The sequence below is a fragment of the Girardinichthys multiradiatus genome, chromosome 10 (genome assembly GCF_021462225.1).
Source record: "Girardinichthys multiradiatus isolate DD_20200921_A chromosome 10, DD_fGirMul_XY1, whole genome shotgun sequence".
Lineage (NCBI taxonomy): Eukaryota > Metazoa > Chordata > Actinopteri > Cyprinodontiformes > Goodeidae > Girardinichthys > Girardinichthys multiradiatus.
In genome coordinates this window covers 8,099,169-8,118,049 of record NC_061803.1, presented here as the reverse complement: position 1 = coordinate 8,118,049, position 18,881 = coordinate 8,099,169, and the positions used below count along the sequence as shown (strand labels likewise).

Sequence of the window (18,881 nt, the reverse complement as noted above, 5' to 3'; positions counted from 1 at the left end):
ACCTGTGCAACATAATTACACATGTAAAAGAGTTGAGGTTCTGTCCGAATAAGATGCGTTCCGCTGATTTTCATTGGTCTCATTTTATTGTCTCTCAAAAGCTAATCCATAATTGAAGAAAAATGTCTCACCTAAACATGTTTCGGCATGCAGACACGTGCTCTCGAAACCTGCTGTGAAAGCAGCAGCGACAGCGGTTCCTCCCAAACAGAACGTGTAGTCTACACTTTCTGCAGTGTTTGGCAAACTGGGCTTTGGATTACCAGCAATAAAACAAAAATCAAAATCAAATCAAGTATCTGCTTTGTTATCGCTTTATATACATCATATTGTGAATATATATTTTACACAAACAGACAGATGATGTGTTAAGTTACAGAACTGGACATTAAAAACGGAACTGCATGTAAAGCTTTGAGACATCAGAACCGTTGTGGGTCCGTGGTTCCTCACACTGTGTAACTGCTGTAGTTTTGCAGCGTGTATGTTGCAACTGTATCCAACAGCCAACCGCGGGTCACAACTGTGGCCTTCCTGGACAGACCTGTGGAGCAGAGAGCAGGTGAATAAATAAAAGAACCACAGGTAGATTCAGAATAAAACATATTTTATTCTAAAAAATATTTTCTCCTCTTTTTTACTAAATAAAGATGAAAGCCGTCCTAAAAAGATGTTTGTTGGACCACGCTGAGCTCCACTGGGTCCTACTCTGTGGTTCAGTGATTAAGTTCCCACCCATAAACCACAACAGCCCCACATCTGCCCCTGCCTAGAAAACACGTAAAGTGAGCTTCGGTTACTCGCAGACAACTGTAACAACACTTCTTTATCTTTTACCTCAGATACAGTAAAATCCTCTCTGCAAACAGTGGCAGATCTAATTAATCCATTGTTAACTGAACAAAAGAGCGTGGGAAAAAAAATATCTTGAATATTTTGACTAAAGAAAAAACACCACAAGAACAGGTCAGATGAGAAGCAAAGTTGTTTAATATACAAGAATGATTCAACCTGCACTGCAAATTAAGTTTATTGGCAAAACGTGTTTGCTTGTTTGCATTAAACAAGTTGTGCAAGAACAGTTTCAATAGTAAAATAAAACTAATATTACAAGGATTTTATGCAAACTGTAAATGAAATCCTAATTTTACCGACTACTGCAGCCTAAAAGTGACTTCGAAGGAGCACTCTTCGGCTGTGAATCATGTTTGCAGCAGGTCATAGGAGTAGACGGATCCGTTCGAAACATCCTTTGGCAAACAGCTTTATTTCATAGCCAAAAAAGCAGGAAATGAAACGACCAAAACTATCCATCCAGTTGTCTATTGTCTATAGCCGTCTTAAAGGGCCATGGGGGGGCTGCTGCAGATCTCCAGTGATTACTGGGTGTACCGGGTACACCCTGAACAGAACGCCAGTCTATCAAAGGGCAACACAGAAACACACAGGTCAAACAACCAAGCATATAATCAACACCTAAGATCAATCCAGAGAGACCAATTAACCTAACACTCTTGTTTTGGACTCTGTGAAGAAGCTGGAGAACCTGGAGAGAACCCATGCATGCACAGGGGAACATGCAAACTCCATACAGACAGATCACACGCCACGATTTTAACCCATGACCTTCTTGCTGCAAGGCAACAGTACTACTAACTGTACCACCGTTTGAAGATAACCTGCCACATAGCCACGTTGATGTTTAAGGCAAGCAAACACTTTCAGCCAGATCGGCAATCTCACGTTTTAACCAATGTTTTCTGGATATTTTCAAATCTAAATAATGTGAGAGAGTGGCTGGGAGGAAAACTGATTTCAATTAGTGTGCAGGAAGGAGATAAACAGCACAAGAGAAGGGGGAGATTCGAGAGGCTGTTCAATTACCTGGACTATAAGTGCCAGAGGACACGGAAGAGGGCACACAGCATTAAATATGTAGTAGTATAAATTAGGATGCTGAGAGGATGGGGGGCGTCGGTGGGCTCAGAGTTGCTCTCCTCTTCTTTATTTCAAGCCGGCAGCTTTCTCTGTGCTGTGGCAGCCTCTCTCTTAAGTGGCCAACTTGTTTTGACATTCCTCTCGCTACAATCTGTCATTTTCTCTCGGCCATATCTCTGCTCCCTGACTTCCATCACAATCGCTTTCCTTGCAGGTCGCTCTCCTCACTCTTTCCGTGGAATGGGCCTCATTTCGGATGGCAGCACCTGCCACTTCAGTGTTAAGCTGCTCTACGTCTGGTCCTTGCAGCGGCATGCTTAAATCCACTCTAATGGGCAAAAAAGGCGTACAGACATGCACTACCGCTGCCCGTTCTTGTAGGAAATCTCTGTTTAATACGGTCTATTTGGGTGAGACAGGCGTGGCGTTAGCCTCAAAACATTTTTAACTCATGACAGCAGCCAAAACCAGACAGCATTTTTTAGACTATTAACTCACTGACAAATGTCAGAAATCTAAACCTAAATGTTGCACCTAATGCAGAACATTAATAAGATATTTTTTAACCACAAATCCTCGGAGATCCCTCATTGCTGCTCCTCAGACATGACACGCGTATGGATGGACCGCCTTCTGTAACAGACGTTTCCTAATTCTGTACCTTTATGACAAGGGAGGTCAAACATGCCACCTAAAAATCCTCCATCGTCATTAGGGCTGAGCCTGGTTTATTACCGAGAGCCACAAGAAAGAGCTCACACTGTTTCCAGCTATTCATTAGGGCCATATGCACTCTGTGGTTTGTGTATGCAGTGTTTTCTCTAGCAGGTTAAAACTTAAGCACAGGCGAGGGAATCTTTAGGCTGGTGACGAATCAATCTGATTACGAGTCAGAGGGCTAGGATTCAATTATAAATTGATTGAGGACATACTTTGGTTTCCATGTAGTGTGTGTGAATTGGCCTTTCAGCGAAGTATCTATAGTGCAAAAGCCCTATTTCATGATGACTGATGATGGTCGCAAATCAATCCTTCGCAGTAATAGTCATAATGACCTTTGCAATTTCTCTGTATTCTTCTTTGTGAAATGGCTCACGTTCAGTCAGATTGGACGGAGAGTGTTGGAAAAATCAATTTTCAAGTCTAGCTACCAATTCTCAGTTTCATTTAAGTCTAGACTTTGACTGGGACGTTCCAACCCATCAATAGTTTTTCATCTATGCCCTCCCATGTAAGCCCTACGTAAATGTATAGGTTTAGTGCTGTTCAGCTGAAAGCCGAACATCTGTCTCAGTGTCAAGTTTTCCATCTTCACATCAACTCTGACCAGCTTCCCGTACCACACTGAAGAAAAGCCTTCTCACACCATGATGCTGCCAACACCATGCTTTATCATATGGTTGTTGTGTTTAGATTAATGTGCAGAGTTTATTTTCCTCCATATATAGGGTGTGTTGCATTCAGGTCAAAATGACCATTTTTGTTTAATCTGAGTAGAGCACCTTCTTCCACATGTTTGCTATTTCCTCTGCATGGCTTGTGGTCTCATGACCTTTTTTCAACAATGGTTTTATTCTGGAGTCTTCCATAAAGGTCAGATTTCTGGTGTGTATAATTAACAGCTATTCAATCAAAAGATTGTACCACTTGAGCTGTGTCACTCTGCAGCTCCTCCAGAGTTACCATGGGCCGTAAAACTGTAAAACGCAAAAACATTGCTTTAAAGTCTGGATTTATTTCGACGGCATCAAAAGACGAGCAAAAACACAAGCCTGTGATCTAAAATCTATTACAACTAAAACAGAAAATATGAACTGAATCATAATGCAGAAAAACAATAATCCTGTTAGTAACTCCTTCCAAAAAGCTCCACTCTGAAAGTTCAGAGGAATTTTTTGGGGGTAAATTTCAAATTAATCATATTTTTAGCTATTAGTTTGGTTAAATCTGGATAGCAGCTATTTGATTTTTACCAAGTAGGGCACATAAAAATATAATTCATTAAACAAACTCATGTTAAAAAACCACTTAAAATATTTTTGGGTTAGAAAAATGTCTTTACATTTAAAAGCAAATTTCTCTTTTCTGCACCACGTTAAATCTTAAAAACATGCAGTAAAAATTGTGAAACGCGTTGTCTGCCGCAGAGCATTTCTATCTCACATTCTGGAGCATATTCAAATGTGTGAACTGGATAACCTCTGCATGAATTATGGAACCTCTGCTGATGCTCCTGTCAAGTCTTTATATGTTGGCAATGTGTTAATGTGATGCGTGAACATGTGAGGACCTGGGTTGAGTGTAAAGTGTGCTTCATTTGTGGCCTGGTTAATAAGATAAACGTGAAAATGAGGTTTTGGCTTTTAGACAAGACTCACTGCTGTAAGAGGAGGACGATGAATCGGCTCTGGGCTGTACAATGACGATCTGGTGGGACTTCTGTGAGGAAACATAAATATAAAACATTTTGAGATAGAAATTTAATAAGTGTAGGCTTCTTATACTTAGAACTGATTCATCTATTTGCAGCAACTTCCACAACTATTCCCTTCTGGTAAAAATGTGTAAAAAGCCTTAAAACAAACTCATCTTGTTTGTCAGTAACTTTTTAATCACTGCTCCGTCATTTAGCTGAGCAGCTACCTTCATGTGGCTATTTCCTGACTGATGAAGATGCCATGTTTTCTTGTCCTTCCCATTTTGGAAGAAAAACGCATACTTAACATTCTTAGGACTAAAAGAAAAACTGAACAACTGTATCACCGTATTAAGAGAAAATGTAAATAAACATATATAACATCAGCTGAGTCATTTATAACACATGTTGATAATTACAGTTATAATATGGAGTAAGAAAAGCCAGCTGAGAGCGTTGACAGTGACCCTCTTTAAAATCAGTCACCTGTTCCTTCCTAATCAGTTTCTTTCAGCCCTCAAATATTTAGAAATAAATCAGATTAAATTTGACCTCAGTTACAAGTAGTCAGCTAAAGTTAAATCAGTGTCAAAATCCTATTTTAGAGAGTAACAACAAATAAATATAATATTAGAACTAGTAAAAATTGGTTTAAGATATCTCCAAATCTCTAATTTCCCCTAGAAAAAACAATGTTCAAGGTAACTGAAGTGATGAGTGTGGATAGAAAGAATGCTGTAGTAGAAAAGTGAACCGCCAAGAACGGCGCTACTAATTTTGTAACGAAATAAAAAATAAAATCTGTGCTCAGATTTCGTGTACCTTTGCGTTCCTTCATTATTCTATTTTTGAAAAGGAAATCAAATTCTGGAAAATGTGTCAGTTTGGTTTTCTGATTCATATGAATCATCAAAATATCCAACTTGTAGAAGAATTAAAGAATAAAACCGTTTCAGGGGAGCTTTTATTGCAAATAAATTAAATATACATCTAGAAATACAGATTATCCCTGCAAACACTTTGCTCATGAATAAGTTGTGTGACGGCATTTATTATATCTGGCACAGTCGAAATAGGCCCACCGACCGCACAGGTTGCACTGCACCTGAAATGATAAAGTGACACATACAGAATACTCAAAAATATAGAAATGTGGTATAATTATAAGCACAAAATAGCCAGCAAAATAGACCGTTTGTCCCGATTCATGTGGTTGATGCTAAACAATGGGAGTAATTTGAGGTATACATAATAATAACGACAGAGGTCAAAACTAAAGTCATTTACAAATATGCAACAAGTTCACTGTCATGTAAACTTAAAACAAGAAGTAATATAAAAACTTAAAAAACCTAAAACAAATAAGACTTACCATAACCTTCGACGAAATGAAACTTCCACAGGTAGGACATCTCTAAGGGGGCTTTCAGGTAAGCGACCTGCGACGTATCGGTGTGGATGCATCTTCCTACAAGGTATTTGGCAATGACTGCAGTCGAACCCTGCATTGATTACAGAACTTCTGTCCCCAGGAAATAATCTGTCCGCCTTCTATCTGTATATTGACCCCAGGAGGCGCTGTTGCTTCACATGGGCTGTGAGCTTGGCTCAGCAGATTCTCCTCACCAGTCTGCTATCCATTAACCCTAAACTCATAGGACTCATTTGTGAACCAAAGGAACTCTGTGGCAACACTATATCCATGTAGCTGGCATGGTGTAACATCGGTGCTGTTTGACAAGGGGAACACGTTATTTCAGGGGAACAGAAGTTCTGTAATCAATGCAGGATCCATTGCAGCCATTGTTAGTATCTGGCTCCGGCAAAAGGTCCTAAATGGTGAACTAACAAAATATAAAACTTGTTAAAAATAGAAAACCACAGCCTTTTCTTAGTTTTGGAATTGTTTTTAAAAAGCTTAATATTTCGAAGAAGTTTGAAGTGGAAAAACCAAAGAACGAACTGATTTTTTTAAGCAAAATAAAGCTATTTCTGTTTTTTTGTCTTTAATTTATACAAATCAGAAAACCAAACTGACGCCCTTTCAGAATTTGATTTGATTTCTAAAAATAGAATAATGAATGAACGCAAACATACACGAACCGATTAGTAATTTGATTTTGCAACATTTTTAATCTACAATTCTGCTGATACAATAAACGCTGAATTTATTTTAAACGTTTTCACAAATCTTCAACGGGGTGCTGGGTCTGTAGGTCATATAAGCGGAGGTATCTCAGTCTCTTATGAATTAATGAGAAGATTCTGTAGGATTAATACATTATTAATATAGAACTCACCTTTATTTAAACAAAAAAAAATCAATGATGTTACAAATAACACATTAATGGGTATTTTTTTAAAAAAAGATTAAAGTCCAATTTATGAAACAAATAGGAAAAATGAATGCATGTTTTCAAGCAAAGGCATGGAAACCACTTTACATTAACTTAAATTTAAATTATGATTCAGAAAGCAGACAATTTTAATCTGGATTAAGAACCAAATTGACAAATATTTTAAAGGTAAAGAACCAAACACCATTTAAAGGGTAGCACAACATAAAATATTATTCATTTTATCAAGTGGGAGAGAGATATATAGTCTGACCTGTTTGCCGTCAAGGAGAAGCGGATCTTTAACTACGGTAGCTCCACACCACTCCACCATCCACTCCATCTCATCTTAGAAAAACACACAAACATGGAAAATAGTTCTTTTTCTAGAGGTGTTCCTGCATTTACCTCCGCTTTCGTCATTTCAACCCTGAAGAAACAAAAAATGCCACTCCATCCGTCAACACCTGAATAATTTGGCTTATTATTCCAGAACATAACAGCATGAACCTGCTGATTTGTATAGTTCTGGGTTAAATGTTGCATGAAAGTCAGTTTGGCTGAATAAAGCAGATTCCACCCTCATGTTTGTGTTGTGTTTAAGAAAGTCTTTAAGCTGCTCATGCAAGCTAGCAGATGTCACCCCATTAGCAAAGCTTCATTGATCCAGAAAGCAGCAGGAGGACGCTGCTGGAAGAAGGAAACTGAAATTAAAAGAAAGCCATGATGTTGAGCTCAAGCGACATGTCCCCCTAAGATCGATCCCATGACATCTATTTATATACATTTCAATGTATTTTATAGAATTGTATATGAAAGACCAACACAAAGCTGTACATACCCATGATAGAAGGAAAGTGGCATAGGGTATTTACAATTTTTACTAAACAAATCTGATGAGAGAGGTGTGCCTTTGCTTGATACCTCCAAAAAGTCCAGTGCAACTACAGTCCGGTGTGATTTAATCACAGCATGCATCCAGCGGTTCTGTGAAGGCCTGAGAGGTTTGTTAGAGCACATTTGTGAGCAAACACCGGGATGGAGATCAAGACATTGAAGAAAGAAAGTCATAAGAAGTCTTGTTGGCTGCCATGTAGGGGATGCCGAGTGGAAAAAAGGTGCTTTGGTTTTACCAGGCCAAATTGGAAATTTGTGATCTATGTGCAAAATCAGATCACCTTGAACACATCATCCTGTGGGTATGCTTTTCTGCAGCAGGGACAGGTAATCTGGCAACAGTGGAATGGTTTGCATCAAAATTTAATCATGTGAAATGGTCCAGTCAAAGTCCAGAACTAAATCTCATCATGAGTCTGTGGCAGGACTTGAAAATTGATGTTCACAGATGCTCACAACCCAGTCTGATGAGCGTTAGCTGTCTCCCAAAGAAAAAGTTGCAAAATTGTCACCTTCTAGATGAGCAAAGCCAGTAAAGAGATACTTTCAGCTGCAACTAAGGGCAGCTCTACAGTATTGACACATAGGGGCTTAATGCAAAATGCACTCCACACTTTTCAGATGTTTGTTCCTAGAAAGTCCTGTATAATTTTCCTTCCACTTTAAAATTATGCTCTACTTTGTGTCGGTCTATCACACAGGGTACCCCCAGGGTTCTTCAAGTGAAATTTAAGACTTTTTAAGACCTTTTTAAGACCACCTAGAAGGAAATTTAATGCCAATTTCACAGCTATAGCGATAAAATTATGAATGATATAATAAAACATCTATGGATTTTAAGCCTGAGAAAATAATCACCAGGTACTTGAACTTATTTTATTTAGACTTTCATATATAATAGACATTAACTTTGTGAGCTGTGCAATAATAAAATAAAAAAAATATGCATGTTTCTCACATTAAGAGTCAACACCACTCACTATTGCCTTACAAGCAATCTTTTGGTTATACAAGAGATAAAATGCAGATTAGGTTCAAAAAGTACAGCAATCCACTTTACGCTAATTTCGTCGTTCGAAGTAAATGAGTGGTGGTCCGAAATTGTTTTCAGGATCCAAATCACCTCTGCCCGAACAGTTGGCGAATGAGCTCGCAGGTTCACCGGCTGTACTACCGATGATGCGGTGGCTTCAGTATTACTTGCAGTATTACTTGCAGTACCCACGTTGCTGGTTGTTAAAGTAGAGCCTTGCTTTGAACAGAACTGAGCAATAGGTGCCTGCTGTTGGTGAGCTCTAGCATAAGCGACGTGTTTGGCGCTCTTCAAATGGGAGTCCAAAGCCATAAGCCCCATCGTCCCCAGCTTAAAAGATTTTCGGCACAAACAGCATTGGACCTCATGGTCATTGTCCGAATTAGGTTTAACCCACTCGTATTTTGGATTCTGCTGCCACTTCGGGTTAAAACGACACTTGCCCATTCTGAAGCACACTAAGCTAACTTACTAACAAGGTGATTTTGTTTTCCCACCACTCACTGAGCCCGCGGGAGAAAGTCGGCTGACGTGCCCTTCGTAAAACGGATATTCGTCATTGGGCGCGTGAATTCTTACATTGCTCGCACACACCAACAACACATTTTGCTTCAGTATTTTAGGACATTTTAGCATTTATTGTCTCACTAAAGGACAAAATAAATTAAGACCTGTAAATGGCATTTTATAATTTGTCTTCAAAATTGAATACTTTTAAGGCCTTAATTATTTAGTAAAAAATTCAAGACTTTTTTAATACTTTTAAGACCCGCGGGTACCCTGATCACATTAAAGCCTAACAAAATACATTATTGCTGTTAAGAAGTTTAAAAGGCATGCATACTTTTGCTAGGTACTATGCAATTACATAAGAAAGCTAAAGCAACTATTGTCTTTGAGCTAATTAACAATTTAAGAGACATGATGAAAGTTCGCATTTAACTTATGTTTCAGAAGCCAATATTTAGGCAGCCAACAGACTCCAAGGTCACCAACATGAACTGTGACAACTGACCAAAAAACAACTCACACACCATCTAGTCTGTATTCAGTCTGCCAACACTAGACGTTCAACTTTGCTGCAATGACAAGGAATAAAAACAGTGCAGGTTTCAAGCTATTCTCTTGGCATGCAAACCACACAATGCGTTACTTCAGCTCTCTCCATTTCTGGCAATCTGTCCTCTCAGAATCATGAAGGGAGTGAATCAATATCCTACAGGACAAAGACTCTAATAAGCTTGAAGGTGAAAAATGGAGGAAAATACTTCTGGGTTACGAAGAGAGAAAAGAGGGAAAGCTTCTTGAAACCACTCATTAGGTTTGAATAGCAGGTTTTGTTGAAAGCACATTCAAAAGAAAGCTGTGAAATCTTTGGATTCGAGTTCAGTTCTCGGAAACAACATCTTTATCTCACTGGCGTCACATCTGGCAGTAAGGAGTTGCAGGATAATGGTAACCAGCGAGGGTCGAGATTTAAATGACTTTCCACACAATCAGCTAGAGTCTTGTCCCAGATTCTAACGTGCACTCAAGTGTTTTCACCCAGTCTGCTGCACCTTTTCATTGAAGAATACAATAGAGATAAGAGAGAGCAATAGTTACAGGTGTGAGAGATTCAACCTTCCTAGTTGGTGGGGAAATGATGGATAGATAAACCAATAGCCGATAGCCGGATGGATGGAACCGAGAGAGAAAGAGATAGATAGATAGATAGATAGATAGGCCCAACAGATGGATGGATGGATGGACAGAGGGGTGTCAGACAAGGTGTCTAACATTTATGCTAATGAGTAGTTTAGCACACATATTACCCATCAATCAGACTTTATTTAAAAGAGGACTTTTCATACATTATATAAAAATTTTAAACATTACACATTTAAAACCTAACAAAAGTCCAACTGCAGTGGACATTTGTCAGTAAATCCCTGCTGTATTTGTGTCACATTCAGCCCATTTGTCATTCATAAACCTCTGGTGTTTACCTGTTGACATGTCTGTAAAAGGTCCCTTGAAGCAGATCTTGTAGCCCATCATGAGCAGCTGAAAACAGAAAGAAAATACAGTCAAGAATAAAATAAAACACTGTGAAATGTCTGCAGAACTTTCTACAGTCAGGGACATTAGCTGAGTAATTTTAACCTTGAGACACCATTCAGCGGCGGCGTGTGAGAGCAGTCCTTACTTCCATTACCATCACAGAGTGTACTTTTGAACTCTTCACCTGTGTGAAGGGTTACACCGGCGCAGCTAAAACACTTCTGAGCTTATCCTGCAAATTAAAGCTGAAACTCCTCGCTCAAGGTTTCAAATGAAGCCTCTACACCTTGTTCACCTTTCGCTCCGCCGATAATGCTATAAATTCAGGGACGAGTCAAAGTGCCACCTTCACCAAGGTAATATCAAGCTGAAAGCACACAGAGAAAACCACATCCGTGAGACCAGGGACGCTATGTTTTATTGGACTCAGGGTCCGTAGGGGTTGCTGGAAAATGGGAGTGAAAAGTTGTTTCCTTGAAGCAACCACAATCACACTAATGCCTCATTCACTGTGTCGGGCAGGAAGGAAGTGTTTGAAAGATAATGCAGAAGGAGAAAATGTCACACCTCTCTCTGTGTTGGTACTGATCATTACCTGGAGGAGTTTGGTCACACGAAAAAGTGTTTCTGCAACTGATCTTTCATTTAGACAACAGCGTATTTCCTTCAGGAGGAGTTCAAGTGTGAGAACATGCTCTGATCAAACGCAAGAGCTTCCTTGATATGCCTTTGAACTTTTTCATATGCTGTTGTCAAGATATAACCATAATCTTTAGAGTGTTTTATTGGGATGTTATGTGACAAACAAGCACATATTGGTGAATAACTGTTAAATGGGAGGGAAAGAGAACACGTCCTTTAAAATCTACAAATACAAATCTGAAAGATGTGAGACGCATTTGTATTCAGTCCTCTTTACTCTGCAATTTCTAAAGAGAGGACAGATGGAGCTAAATAGAAAGCAATCCTGGAAAAAACCAAATTGATTAATTTATATACATGTGTTAGAATGGCCTAGTCAAAGTCTAGAAATAAATCAATTAAGAATCTGTGGCAAGACTTAAAAACTGATGTTCTCAGACAGCCACCAACTAATTTGAGTGAGTTTGAGCAATTCTGCAAAGACAAAGAATGGGCAAAAATCTCCAGTCTCTACATGTACAAACCTGGTAGACCCATACCCCAAATTCCAGGCCACTTCAGAATGATGTGCTACTTGTGCCGGTCTATTACAAAAGAAGTCCCAGTCAAGCACATTGAAGCTTGTGGTTGTCAAGTCACAAAATGCTAAAATGTGCGAGGGCTGTGAATACTTTTTGCAAGGCACTGTTATCTGTATTCTGGCTGCAGACACCCTGTCTCACCGGTCTGGGTGAAAGACGGTGAATATGAAAAGAACGATGTGTCGGTCACATTCAAAGTGCCGCCGTTTGATTTGAGTCACTCATATAAAGCTTGAAATTACAAGCTAATTCAATGAGGGGGTGTATTTCAAAGGGAGGAATAAGACCAACATGACATCCTCGCCATTTTTAATTTTCCCCCTCAGTGGCAACAGAGCCAGCCCTGCTGACTTTACACACAGAGGAAAAATACAATTAGCTTTTCACAACAGGGTGCGACTGAAGCGGCTGGTGCAACAAGGTGAAACAAGCGCTGCTTGTGATTGGGACATCTGATCGTCTTCGTAGCTTTAGACGGTTCTTTGTGGCCAAAGGCAGGTTTGTCAGCAATAAGAAGATCTTTTAACAAAAGATGCTGAACTGTTTAGCCTTTAATGATTGTTGTTGACATGTCTGAGGTGTTAATATGATGAGGGGCTGTGGCCTGTTCACCACCTCTAATAATCTAGGGTAAAAAAGAAGGCTGATGATCTGCTAGAATGAGCTGAGACAGAAAATAATGTGAGGCATAGGGTTGAAAGAAATGGAGTGTAAGGAGAGTTGATATATGAAAAAGAGAAAGATGGAGGTACTTCATCTCTAAATTCAGCTGTGTTTTTAGCTGACAGCACTGCTACAATTTGCTGTTGAAGTGCATCTTAATAGAAGTGCTTTTGTGGTCCCGCACTCTAAGATGGATACAGCCGGCAGGAAATTTGAGAGGGAATTATGAGCATACCATCTCTCTTATTAGCAAAATGAGAAAAAAGCATCCCCTGCTCTCCGTCCTCTCATAAAAGGGCATAGAGGAGCTAATAGTAGCTTGTCTCTCATCCAGTCTGGCCTTCTGTCAGTTTTTGCCTTGGATCTGCAATATATTCTGAGCTAAATGCAATTTACAACATCCCCTAAACTCTAAAACATGTAATTATGCATCAGCGTAACAGCTTGTAGGAGCAAAAAAAAAAAAGCAAAAGGTAACAGAAACACTGCCGAGGGGGAGGTTTTAATATTTAATACTAAAAGTCACTTTTGGAATAAAATACTTCAGTGCAGACAGAACTCAGCTGCAGTTTACTGTTGATGTTTGGCTTGATGTAGTAGGGCTGCAAGTAATGCAACTGAGCAAATTATTCTGCAAAAACGGAAATATTTAGCTTAATAGCAATTTGTTTTTAAATTAAAATCATGGTCATAAAGAAAGGGAGGAAATTCTGCCTATATGGGTCCAGGAAATTAGGAAAGCTCAAAACTGCAAAAACAGCTGAAGCAAACAGACAAACTGGTCACCAACAAATTCTATAACACCATAAATTTAAAGTCTGTAATTTCCAGACATGTAAATAAACTTTTCAATCTTTTTATACATGTGCAAATTTTTTTTTTTTTAAATGTTTAAAAAACTGCAAAGACAAAGAAAAAACATCAGGGAGTTTATGGTCCAAAAACCAGCGGTCCAAACCAGTCATGCCTCTTCTATCACCTCAATATATTTGTTTTGGTTCTCCCGTATAAAGAACTAGTTCTAAGTTCAGTTCACATAGTCAAAACTAAATATTACATCAGACCAATAAAAATACACTTCTAATGCAGAAATGTGGGCTTCGTGTTTAATAACTGCTTAAAGGTTGTTTTTAAAAGGTACTTTTAATCCGTTCATTTGAAAAACACAACCCCTGAAAAATGCCTTTAAGTGACCTTTTATTTATTCTTTTAATAAATACTATCTAATTCTGTGGTCCTTTCTTCTTTTAACCAAACTTAACCAGACCTGAAGCAATTACCATACTTTTCATTGCATCCCTGCACAGTGCAGAAACTCTGCAAATCAGGGACCTAGATGATTGGAAAACCATGCAAAGATTTTCATTTTTTGAAGTACTTTTAAAAGGTTTTTCACTGCTGTAGCTTGCCATGTATGGAGAAAAACTTGCTTATAATAAAATATCGGAGCTGTAATGAGCCATTTACCCAATCACCGTTTCTCACGACCATCAGTGAATGTCTCCAGATTCGCTCCACAGCTACTCACTAAAAACCACAGTGAACTGTATGTAGTTTGTCGTGTTGCTATTCTGTGAGATGTATTTTCAGCGCTGAAAGTGCGGGAGTGTCATAAGTTGTCATGGTCTTTGTGCTGTAAGGAATGGGAGCAGTTTTCAGAAATAGAAATAAAAATATTCTTTATTGTCCATCAATGGGGAAATTTAGGTTTACCAGCAGCAAAGTGAGAGGCAAACCAAAGTCTGCCAGGTAAATTATAACAAAAAATAAGACTTAAGAGACTGTACAGTAAGGTCAAATTTACAACAAAAAATAATGTACAGTTATCAGAAACAGCATACCCAGATTCAAAGAATCAATAGAATAGAGTAGATTTGTGTGAACTTTCCAAGGTTATTTTGTATTCTTCTCCCCACTTTATTAAGGTTGTTTCCCAAATAACATAAATAATAGGGAGGATTGGATTTGTGTAGTGTTGATGAGATACTTTAAGCTACATTATTGTTCTCACATAAATCAGCCTCATATTTATCCAGACAGTCAATAAAAATGAATTATTTTCTTCATGTTGACTGATCTCTATCACAAATGTTAGGGAAATTATGAGATTTTGTATTTGTATTTCTATTCCTTAGATTAAGATTTATTCTGGATCAAACTAATAATTTAACTAAAATAGCAGGAAAAGAAATCATAAAATCATTTTATCATTATTATTATTGATACAAATACATATTAACTTATTATTTAATTAAGCTACAAAAAGACACAAACATATTTAGGAAACAAACATACAAACAGCTATTTTTTTCTGACATTATGGACATATGAGCGTAAACCATTGGACTAGTTAAGGTTTTATATTTATCGTCCTTTTCCCCCCACATATCATGAAGCAACACAGTACTAAGGCTGGATTCGGATTTAGCAGTTTGGTAAATGACTTTTTAAAAGGTTTAGACCCACATCAGGTAAAATATATAAAATCTGGAGTAGATTAGTAATCAGTAATATATTCATTTCCAGAAAGACCAAAGATAAAAAGTAAAATAAAAACAAAAAATGAGGCTCGGGTATACCTAAACTAAAGGTGGTCATCAAAATAGAAATCATCATCAAAAACCTGAAACTTAGGTTTTTGTCTTTTAGCCAAAGGAACACGAAAAAGTCTGAAAATTAACAATTTTTCTACACATTAAATTTTTATTTTTCCAGGTATGGAAAATGATGAAACCAAATACTTTTTCAGACTTTTTTGCACAGAAACCCAGTACTACTACAGGTCAAAAGGTGAAAGATTCATGACTAGCGAATTCAATGTTCAATGTATCTAAAATGATTTAAAATTAAACTAAAAACCTTTATCAAAAGCATGCTATGAAGAATTTAAGCTAACCCTACCAAACAATGAGAATCACACATGGTGGACAGACCCCTCCGTAAAACAACCCAGAGTTTGTGATTCTGGACATGAAACTCCACCTGTTTCATGTTAAACAGGTGGAGTTTGAATCTGAAAGGCAATTACAAAACAGAAGCAAGAAAATAGTCAAAACAACACAAAATACAAAATGATTATGAAGTTTTACACCATAGGTTATCATGGTAACAGCCCAAAGTAGACCTTAAGTGACTTTGATAAATTACTATTACCGCTTCATACCATAATCCCAGCTACTGTGCTGTTTGCAGGCCACTGTTGGACAACCTTTATGAAACAAAACCCACAAAATAAAAGGTTTTTGGGCATTAAACTCAATGTAGATTAATAAAGATCAGTAAACTACAGGTGTTTCTATTTCCCTCTGAAATCTAATTGTTGATGTCTTGGAGATATACCTGGAGTTTAAGAGAAAAATGTAATTTTAATAAACCTACAAATGGTGTAAGAAGGCCAGTTTTCAAAAATAAAGTATAACGCAATTACTCACATTACTGTCCCCTGTGGTACGGGCTCTCAAGGGCCCCTGGTGGTTGGGCCCGTTCACCACATCACCTCTCACTTCAAATGAACTCTGGAGACAAGCAAAACAACTTCAACATGTGGAGATAAACATCAGTCTACAAAAAACTCCTATAAGTGTTATCTAATAAATAAGTAAAGCATTTAGTCTGACTGAAACAAAAAGAAAAGGTAAATAAATTACTCTCTGTTATTTTACTTTCCTTGTGGTCAACCAAGTGTACAAATTCACTCCCCATTCGTCATTTTGGCAGTGTTTGTCTTATAACGTAGCGCTTTTTCCCCAAACACCGCATTTGATGCATGAAAATAGTCTCAAATTGATGGCGATTGCTAATCGAAGCCTGGCAAAGAGATTACACAGGCGCATCAAAGACCAAGTTGCTGCGATCTCCAAAATTAATGGACGCTAAATAATTTATGGGCTATCACTGCAAAGCCCATGGAGAGATTCATCACGGAGCCCTAATTCAACACAGAGATGTACATTGATGTAACTGAGACGCACAAATTCAAGGAGCGCGCAGGGAAGCTTACCTCCCCCAAGAGCTTCTTTTCTTTGAAGCATTCAGAAATCCCTGCAGGAAATAAGCACAAAAACATGCAGCTACTGTATGGAGAGCATGCAATATTGTTGTAGCTGCTTTGTTGACCTTTCTTTTCTTTATTCCCAGTTTGCATTACTTTACTTTTATTAGAGTAATTCTCCTAAACTTGCAACTGTTGAAGATGGACAATGAGGTAAAATCCCACTTACACTGGAAGCTGACTACCCACTTTCTGCCTGCAATTCCAAGGAAGTATTTCAGTGTGCGCTCACAGACCAGCTGGTCATCTGTCAGAGAGGGAAAAACAAACAATTACTTATTCTTGAAAGTATGTGCATCTATACTGACCCACTGTTCTAAATCTGCTTTTAACAGAAGAGCAGCTCAGTAGGCTGTGAATGTAGCTAGTCTAATAATACTGCATCTCTGATTATGGTCATTTAGGTGAAAATAAAACATACGACAAGCAAGTAACAAAGAATCAGCAGCTAATCAACTTTTCTCCCACCTAAAATATTATTTTCCTCCAGAACGTTTTGTATTTGTTTTACTTAAAATATTTCTGTGGAAGCAAACAGGGCTGCAACTACAGATTATTTTGCTAATCGATTCATCTGTCGACTATTTCTTGGATTAATCGGTTAATAATCGGATAGCAAAAGATGCTCAATAAGCTAAAACTATGCCACTTGAGGAGTTCTGGATAAAGCATCATCTTACAAGCAAAATGTATATATTCTGTGTACAGTTTTTGCCTAATTATTTCTCTGAGTGGGTGGTTCATTCAGCATACAGCATGTTATAGAGTCTGTTTACTCCAGTTAACAATTATTCGATTACTAAATTAGTTGACGATTATTTCAATATTCGATTAATGACGATTAATCTGAATAATTGTTTCAGCCATAGAAGCAAATTAGCTGGAAGCTATTGTCAACTCTAAAGCTCTGACTTGTCAACACGGATTTGATCTAATTTTGATTTCTCCAACAGCATTCAAAATATGTCCAAATATTCATTTCATTTTTTCTTTTAAACTTTATTTAACTAAGTAAGATGACTAAGAACCAGTTCTCATTTACAGCGCCTTCCTGTTATCTCTGTACTCTCTGTTTAAAGAGCATATGTTATCATATTTAACAGCAAGAACACCTATAAATATTAAGTATGAAACAAATAAATCACAATGCGTCTTTCAAAGCAGATAAGTGACTTTAAAACATACTTTTCAGAAACAAAAAGAGCCTTTTGAGTCAGGCCCACTAAAAACAGGAAGCCTCTTCATATATGGATGAGGACAGCTCACTCCCCATGGCTGTAGATACATAACAAGATCTTCTCTTTGATTAAAACCCCCCTTTTAAATCGGAATATGTTGAATGAATGTATGACCGCTACTCTGCTCAAAGAGAATAGGATATAACTACAAGTTTTGCTGAGTAGAACATCATCTATACAGAAATTGTAAATATTCAGGCACAAAGCAAATAATAGTTGAATTATATTAAGGTTCCTCTGTGTTAACTGTTACAACGGGACTCCTCCAGACATTTAACTACAAGCATCAACAGACCTAAAACCACTTTGTGATTGCCAAGGAAACAGCTGCCATTAAAAAAGGTTTCTTAGTGAAAATAGGGCTTTGGAGAGAGAAAACCTTGAAATTAAAAATAATCCATCGAAGAGGGTAATTAGCAGCTGTATGTGGGCATGAATGAAAGGTCATCCTTTGAAAGAAATTGCAGTAACAGAACAAAGAAGTAAAATTAATTATTCCAAATGAAAATGTCTGTTGACGGAAATTAAAAAAAGGTGGAAATACCAAAGAAAAACATGAAATATCTTTCCTGTGTACTTAAGCTGTGTTCTCTTCATTAAAATGGTTCAATGTGGCCCTATTAAAGATATAAGGTTAACTTAAACAGAACAATTACCTGTACGCATTATGATATGGGTCACCTCTGGTGTCACCTGGGAAACAACACGACCCCCCAATTTCTTGGCAAACTGTTTCACCATCATCTGCAAACAATATCTAATCAGTTTGTGTATTTTGCATTGGGTTATATAAATAAGCACCTGTGCTGACTGAAAGCGTCAACAGCCACCTGCTCATTGGGGCCCAACCCGGACGACACAAAAACAAGTTTAGCTTTAGAGCTTTCTTTCGGAGGACTGTTGTTTTCTTTGTCTTCTTGGCAATCTGGCGGTGAATCACAGTTTTTTACCGTTTTGGTTGCAGAAGTTGAATTAGGGCTCTTTGCGACCTTTTCAGTGGCCCCACTGTGATGCAAAGCTGTGTGATAAAAGGAAAGAAATGC

General features: G+C 38.0%; 1 protein-coding gene across 1 annotated transcript in view; it reads right to left on the bottom strand.

Moving 5' to 3' along the window:
- Positions 1-298: 298 nt before the first annotated feature.
- Positions 299-18,881, bottom strand: part of LOC124875033 (breast cancer type 1 susceptibility protein homolog) — a 34,988-nt gene continuing 16,405 nt past the window's right edge. Inside the window, exons 13-21 of the mRNA XM_047376807.1 lie at positions 18,669-18,856; positions 18,495-18,582; positions 16,770-16,847; positions 16,550-16,590; positions 15,981-16,064; positions 10,609-10,666; positions 6,965-7,038; positions 4,317-4,377; positions 299-544 (exon numbers count right to left, since the gene is read on the bottom strand). Coding sequence (XP_047232763.1) covers positions 450-544; positions 4,317-4,377; positions 6,965-7,038; positions 10,609-10,666; positions 15,981-16,064; positions 16,550-16,590; positions 16,770-16,847; positions 18,495-18,582; positions 18,669-18,856 — 767 coding nt within the window. The 3' untranslated portion in view covers positions 299-449. The remainder of the gene's footprint in view (positions 545-4,316; positions 4,378-6,964; positions 7,039-10,608; positions 10,667-15,980; positions 16,065-16,549; positions 16,591-16,769; positions 16,848-18,494; positions 18,583-18,668; positions 18,857-18,881) is intronic.